Source organism: Notolepis coatsorum (assembly GCF_963971535.1).
Source record: "Notolepis coatsorum genome assembly, chromosome: 15".
In the NCBI taxonomy this organism is placed as follows: Eukaryota; Metazoa; Chordata; class Actinopteri; order Aulopiformes; family Paralepididae; genus Notolepis; species Notolepis coatsorum.
In genome coordinates, this window is record NC_140179.1 from 86,624,456 (window position 1) to 86,632,888 (window position 8,433).

Sequence of the window (8,433 nt, forward strand, 5' to 3'; positions counted from 1 at the left end):
CACCATCGCGCCAGGTCCTTCCAGGTGTGTCAGTGAATACCGGGGCCAGTTGGTCGGCACAGACTTTTAGGACGTGGCCTGGGATATTATTATTATTATTATTAAGTAAGGGATAATGTATAGCTACGAGGTCATTGTCGCAAAATAATTGACCGACACAGAGTTTAGAACACAGAGGCGCCTCGCAGAGGTGTTCTTTAAACGTAGTGAAGGTCAATTATTTTGCGACAATGACAGAGTATAGCTATACATTATCCCGCTTATTACATGGCTAACTTACTAACAATATACCTAATTAATTTTACACCATCGACAAGACGAGATCAAATGCAGACGCAGTTGTTCTGTGGCTCCGTCCGCTGTCAGCCCAAATAAAGTTATTATTATCGCCGGCAGGTGTGTGGACTGATTGCACTGATGTCAGTGGGCTTGATTGCTACAGCTGCGCACAGCGGTCATTATTGCTCGGCAGAGGTCCGTTATCGAGTAATAACGGACCTCTGACGAGCGCTATTGACCAATCACAATCAAGCATTTCGGCGTATGTGAAAACGCCATGTAATAACTATTTATAATACGATATTGTATATAGGCCTAATCTATACTCCCCTGCAGAATCTAAACGCAGTAACTAAATATTCTTTTTTGTGCGTTATAATTTGCTTTTAAATGTGTCTTAAAACCCCAGCTTTTTAGTAGAGCTTTTTCTTTATGCTTCATTTTTATCTGTTGTATTAAATGTTCTTAACCTGTAGCACTTTGAGATGCCAAATGTAAAGTGCAATATAAATCAAATTGATTATTATTGTTATTATTATTATTATTACAAGTGCAAGTGAAATTTAACTCAATATCTGTTTTATCTTGTGGCAAAGCTTCAGAGTTCAATCTCGCTCTGTTTTAAAGAAAAGTGGTATAAAGAAGTGCAGTAACTAAAAATACAGTCAAAGAACCTTTATTTTTCTCGGTTTCACTGTGTGTGCATAGTTACTGTGGTTTGGCTTCTGCAGGGCAGTGTAGTCCTATATAATTCCTCGAATCAATAAACGCTGGCCTACTAATTCACATCGTAAAGGAATGATACCAAAATAATGTGTATTTTATTGATCATTAGGTACTGACGTTATTGACGTTATTGACACGCACAGCTTCTCCACTCTTGCTCGAGTGTGTATCATAAATATACGCATTCGCCCTCCTTCGTGACCTCAGTCACTACCCGGGACCACCCAGTGTGTCTGTGGTCTACGAGTATCACTAACCCAGGCATGCAGTGTTCATTTAGTCAATGAAAATTATGACTAAATATGGTCATCAACGAAGCTTTTTCCCCTGACGAAAACGAGACGAGACGTCACGTTAATGGAGATCATGTGACTCTAACGTGACTAGCCATATCACTGAAGAAGGACATTGTCCGAAACATGTCTGCTATCTATTCAGGCTGCCATTAAAAACATTGAACCTGAGAGTGCTGGTCCGGCTACCCTGCTTTTTGATATACTGACTCTAACGTGACGAAATTATTCATGCAATGTCGTTGGCTAAAAACGACGAAACAAAATGTAGTTTGCAAAATAAAATCTTTGCTAAACGTTTATTCAACATCAACTTAAATGTTACTCGCTACTTGCTAGCTAACAGGAACTCGTTTGCTGACAGGAAAGTAACAAACATAATTGTCTGTGCGGAACCCTTATCCCCGACACATCGTTCTGTGGGTGTGTGTCGCTCTATAGTTGTATGGTCTTAGGGGCACCACGGTTATGCCGGGGGTGTTGTTTGCACCCGGGGAGATATGGGAGGACGGACCGGATGTTACGTTGTTGTTGTGAAGCTAGCGTATTAGCAGGTAGCTGTGTTGTGTATGAGAAGGGAATCATCAACCTGTAAAAACCCACATTGAGCTGGAAATAAAACACCATACAGAAAAGGAAACTCTCCTCTTTCTTCCCTACATTACTGCATGACGGACCGCTACATTATGTTGATCCACCACAATAGAACACATTAAATAGCTTAACATAAGTCTAACCAGCTAGCACTAATGTTAGCTTTTTTTGTTTAGACAAATTAAGCAAGCTCTATACATTACGAAGTCAACGAAATACAATACAAAATGAACGGAATACTAATGGTGAAATGTCTATGCCTCATTTCCTCCGTTTATTTTCCCCCTTCCTGATATCTGCCAACGGCGCTGTCAGGTGCAGACTGCTCCGCGAGCAAACTGCACTGGAGCAGATCAGGAGCAAACTGCACACATATAGGCGTGTTTGCGCTAGTATCTCATCCGCGCAATGTCCTTAGTGGATAGCTCGCAAAGACAGAGCAGATAGCGCGTCACAAAACCTGCACAGTTAAGGGTGCAATTAGCACCGCGCGATCCATTCTTTGTGGATTCCATTCTCTCACTACCCAGGACGACCCAGTGTGTCTGTGGTTTAAGAGTAGCTCATAATCAACACCTTTTTGTCTCAACATTCTATTTTGGATCGCACACCGTATCTCGTGACATCAGAGAAACAGATGCTTTCAAACGGTCGATGCTGATAATGTGATATGGAAACATATGGTTCATTAACACGTTTACCGAGCCGTGAAATGTGCTCTTGCTGCTTCTTTAATTGACACATAGGATTATCAGGTTACAGCAAGTCATGAGCCCTATTTAGAGCCAATGAAAATCACACAACATGACATTAAAGTAGGCCGGGGTATCTGCAGGTGTCAACAGGTTCAATTCAAGACCTTTTTAATACCACTTTTAGAGCCAGATTTAATACCGATTTCATGCCCATACTAGCAAGAAAAACGACAAACACATAGCGACACTGTTTCACGTGTGCACCTATTTAAACGTGTTCCATACACGCTCTCTCCAGACGCTCCCGGTAGCCCTGCAAAAAAACAACCACTTGAATACAAACACATTTCATTGTATTTAATATCATTTCATCTCCCGACAGCCAGGCTGCCTCGCCTAAAAATGTAATACATGTGCAAATGAAATGTAAGACTTTCTAATACCTTTTATTAAGGCCATTTAAATGGAGAATTATGAATGTAATACTTTTTAAGACTTTTTAGTATACCCCTGTAGGCTTTTGTCACTATATGGATACGTATACTGCAGTTAGTAATCCTGGTTGATTGTTGGTGAACTTATATGGAGGAATAATTCATAACTCATTCATTCCTTCTTAAGCTTGCAGCTAGAACGTGTCTAGTGTCGGGTCAAGAGGAAAGATCCTTTAGGATTGAAACTTTGCCTTTCAATAAACAAGTTCTACGTATATATATATTATATATTATATATACATTCATATATTTATATTTACTGCATATATATATATGTATATATTTCCATATCTCTCTGAATATACCTGCATATAATCCTTCTATATAGCTACTTATACACCTGCATATAACCCATATAACTCTGTGTGTCTGTACATACCTGCATATAATATATAATATTACTAGTGCACTTTATTGTTACATTTGCAGTTCTAGTTGCAAGCTGAAGACAGCGTACGGCACCTCCTCTCCATCCTGGTTTCCCTCGGAAGTAAAAAAAAAAAAACGAACTGAAAACATCACTTTGATGAACGATGAGGCAGCAGCAGCGTGTCTAAGCTTTTATTTGGACGACAAACCCGGCATGACGTCGAACTCACATCATCACATCTGTTAGAACGGTCGATTATTTGATAGATTACGATATTATAATATTTTTTTAAACATTTGTAATTACACATAATATAATTCGATAAACTCATTATCATTTCCCCGTTAAGGTGCCCTCGTTTATATTCTCTCGGAACTCGTCCACCACCTGTGTAGCACACTATATACAATCCGCCGACTTCACTGAAGTACAGCCGTTTGGAATAAACCCCGCCTCCGCGCGGTCCGCTCCGCCCCCTCAGTCCCACCTAAAGTCGTGTCCCACCGTCTCGTAGAACTTGACGTTGAACGGCCGGTAGAAGTCCCTCAGCTGCTCGATGACCTCCCCGTCGATCTGCACGTGAGTCCTGCCCTTGGACTTGCCCAGGCACCGCGGCTGCCCGCTGCTCTCCGGCTTCTTCAGGCACGGGAAGCCCTTGGTGCGGTTGAAGTAGAAGTGCTTGTCCGTGACGATGCGCTTGAGCCCCAGGAAGTCCTGCACGCGGCCCAGCTCGCCCGCCGGGTCCGTGATCAGCCGCTCGCCGCTCACGAAGTGGATCTGCGACAGGCGGAAGTACTGCAGCCAGTTCTCCAGGTGCACCACGTACAGGCCTATGCGGATGGCGTTCCACGAGGCATCCACCAGGCCCAGCGTGCGGTTCTTGAAGGCCAGCTCCTCGAAGGCGGGGATGTCGGGCTTCTTGGACAGGGTCTGGGTGTAGTCCGAGATGGCCCGGGTGATGGGGTCGCGCACCACCACGATCAGCTTGGTGCCCCGGGACATGCTGGAGATCCGTCGCGGGGCCTCTCGGGTCACGAAGTAGCTCGGCGTCTTCTCCAGCGTGATCTGACTGTCGAGGGTCCGCGGCATTAATCCCCTGAGTGGAGAGCGAGAGAGAGAGAGAGAGAGAGAGAGAGAGAGAGAGAGAGAGAGAGAGAGAGAGAGAGAGAGAGAGAGAGAGAGAGAGAGAGAGAGAGAGAGAGAGAGAGAGAGAGAGAGAGAGAGAGGGAGAGAGAGAGAGAGAGAGAGAGAGAGAGAGGAAACAAACACAAAGACACAACGAAAACGATCAGGTTTTTAATAACCACAGTTAACACTAGCACAGCCGACAAGGGGTCACATGACCCCGAGGCAGTTTCAATACATGTATCCTCGTCACTCGGTCGAGCTCCAGCTCTGTCACTCAATGACTTTTCCTAAAAGTACCCGTTTTATCTGCAGCACGGTTTCTGACATTTCTAAATGACTTCAGGAAAATGTCATTAGAACGTTATTCCACATATTGGGCCGTTGGAACAGACGAAAGTCACAGCACTTTGCGAGCGTCTATAGCGCAGGGGTGGCCAACCCGTGGCTCGCGGGCCGCATGTGGCTCTTTGCCCGTCAATGTGTGGCTCTTCCATCAAAAGAAATATTATAATAATTTTTTTTTTATGTCACTCAAACCTACATTTCATTGTGGTAAACCTCATATTTTTATATTCAGTGGTAATTATATAGTTTACACTGTTTATTTTTCCTCATTTTTCTCATATAAGCTGTCGGGTCATCTGACCCGTTCCTGGCGGGAATTAGTGACATTTTCTCCATGGCTGTGCCGGTGTTAAGAGGCAGAGGGTCATCAAAGAGAAGCTATTATCAGTTTCCGCTCCACGATGGTGGAACGAACTCCCCCCACCAGAGTCAGACCAGGGCCCTGTTTCATGTACGTGGTTCAACTAAGTCGATCAACATGTCCATTATCCAGCTTCAGTTAACCCGATGTTCAAAGCCGGGATTTTCCTGTTTCACAAAGGAGGATTCAGTCTCGTTAACTCAAGCCAGACTTGAGAGTCAGGCTCAAGTCAGGCTAGATGCGCGCTCCCGTTTTAGGTGGAAAGCCAGCACGTATCGATGGCAGAGACCCTGATTCTCAACGGCATTGATTGATTAATTGATTTAAGACTTTATTGACAGATTGCAATAGGCTCAATCGCCTCGCCGACAAGTTAAATGCGTTATCTATAGGCTAATTCTAAGTCCCTCATTACCTCAATCAATCAGATTATATTTCTTTAAACTTGCCTGCTGGATTGAATAATCAAATGAGATCTTGCTAGCGAAAATTATTAGTTAACTGTTATACAGAATTACGATACGGCTCTCTTACCCATTGATTGATGTATAGTCAATCTTTTACTTATCTTCTCTGTGGTGTAACGGGTTCTTCTTTTGACTTTCACACGGACGACCGGGGTTCAAGGCCCTAGTCTTTTCCTTCTTTTTGCAATATAGGAATAATTCAATTTGGTGCACGTTGAGAGCTATATAAAGAATGACATCCTCAATGCATGTAGATTTATAATATTTTAACTTAAAACCAGGCTACTTTGGCGTATAATCATTAATATTATATTCAAAAAAATCATATTGGAAACACGGGGATTTGAACCCCGGTCGCTGAATTGGCAGGCATGAGCACTACCGCTGGGCCACTGGGCCAGATGGGATAAATTCATTGTTTATACATTAATGAACGAGAGACCCGTGTTTAGAATATCCGTTGTTTTGAATGAAGTTTATCTCTTTATCCTCATTCATTAATGTGACGTCAACGGCTCATTCAATTTCTCAAATCCGTCAAACAGCGCATCTCATCAGACATCTTAATCCCAGTTACAATTAAAATAACCACATCATGTGTACATCGCACGAGCGAGCGCCACCGTCGCCACGGTATATATAACGTGCATTATTTAGGACAAAGTGAATTTAATATCAGCATTTTGGGTCTATTTTACATTTCAAAAGCCCCCTCTGGAAGAATGGAGCACAAAAACGTAATTCAGAATGGTATAATGCAGATCGTAGACTGTGGGAATAGTTTCAGGAAACGGGCTGTCACTTCTTTGCGGGGGCGTGGCGATAGTTCAGGCTAACTTGAACTTGAACTCTGCTTTCGAGCAGGCTCAAACTTTTGGATATGTTGTCATGGTGATTTGGGAAATCCAGGTACATGAAATCGGAAAGTCAGGCTAACCCAGTTATCCAGCTAAAGTTATCCGGCTAACTCGGTTATCCCGGTACATGGAACGGGGCCCTGGGCTGAAACACGACCAAAAACTGTCGACTGTCGACTAAAAACACACTTCTTCAAACAATATCTGAAATTAAAGACGAAAAAAACGGACTTACTACTTACTGTCTTCCACTATCGTGCACTCTTCCACAAAATAATCTCCCTTGTCTATATTACTACCTACTATACTAATATGTGTCTATACTGCTAGAGAGTCAGTTGTCCCCCTTTTGTTTTTCTAGCATGAGAGCAAATTAGAGACGTCATAGATCGTAGTACAAACGCAATATAGTTGGTTACGTGAAGAGCAGAAAAACAACACTCCTGATCCTATTCGAACGGAGCTTCAAATGTCTGTCATCATATTTTATGACGTAATCCAAAAGAAAATATATATATATTTTTTATTTTTATAAATAATTATCTTCAAACTAATTCCTCAATTTGAATAAAGTGATTAATCTGATTAAATGAGTCTTAATTTTTTTTTTTTTTATTAAATCAACTTTCTTTAATGAATATAACTCATCAGTTTCATCAACATAAATAATCCAATAAGGGCACGGTTGGTACGGAAGTGATGGTGACGTCTTGAAGGAGCACCAAACGGATGCAGACAGGCTACAACATTTATGATAAATGTTTTATAAAATTTTTTATGACGAGTCATATACTATAATACTATAATATTAGTGTAGCCTAATCTTTATCTGCAACTGTGAAGAAAACCCCCATTGGTTTCAACAGAATTAATAGACACATAAAAAAATATATATAAAACATATATATATATTTATATTTATTAAAAATAAAGTATTTGAATGTAGATATAGAATTTGAATGTCAACATTATGAACGAAGCTTCGAACCATTCGGTACAGCCCTAGCTTGTAAATTAATGAACCCCCTGAGGTCGCAGCTATATTGTGATTGTGACCCAGCACAGACTCTGGGTCCCTTAGAGAGGGATCTTTAAAATGTTTTACATGATATGAAAGTACAGGTTCATACCTTCAAAATAAGCCATCACTCTGAGCTCTGCTCTGCACTGCTACTGCGGTAATCACGCACCATTAACCTGGCAGTGCTGTTAACGAGGCGTTAACGACGCTGCGCCCATGCAGTAGAGATCTGTATGTTTTATGAATCATGCTGATAATAACACACTACTTATTCCAGAGCTACAGGTCCTCAAAGAAACCGGAGCAAATACAATATCTTTGTACAAATACTCCATAATTGGGTTATTAAACTGGTCATCAACATACTGTTGCTACAACTGTTATTTCACAGTAATTATAAAACCCAATGTCCGTATTGGAAGTCGGGTACCGTGCAGTTCAGATGATTAAATACCACACTGTCTTTATTATTTCTAGGGGAAAGGCTTCTTGGATTAAAAAAATAACATTTCTCTGAGCTGAAAACGGCCTCTCCTGGCGTAAGGGTGGCCATAAATTACCTCTACAGTCTAGAACATATTGATCTGTTCAGCTTTTATTTATGGATCCGGGGCGGCTGGCCGGGGTGTCTCAGTGAGCTTTAACAGCTCAGGGCCACAGACACATTCATCTTCCAGGAGTTGGAAAAGCAACCTTTACAAACAGCTTTGTTAGAAACAACATATACAGTGATGCCCCTCTGATCACCCTTTCACTACCACACTACAGAGGGTTAACCCTTTCACTACCACACTACAGAGGGT

The 8,433-nt window shown here is 41.9% G+C and overlaps 1 protein-coding gene across 1 annotated transcript; it reads right to left on the reverse strand.

Annotated features, from left to right (window-relative positions):
- Positions 1-3,928: 3,928 nt before the first annotated feature.
- Positions 3,929-4,540, reverse strand: LOC311241334 (heparan sulfate glucosamine 3-O-sulfotransferase 2-like; the record flags this gene model as incomplete). The annotated part of the gene is made up of 1 exon (XM_084330116.1): positions 3,929-4,540. One exon carries the CDS (start codon positions 4,538-4,540, stop codon positions 3,929-3,931), a length of 612 nt encoding a protein of 203 aa, XP_084186242.1.
- Between the last annotated feature and the right edge of the window lie 3,893 nt (positions 4,541-8,433).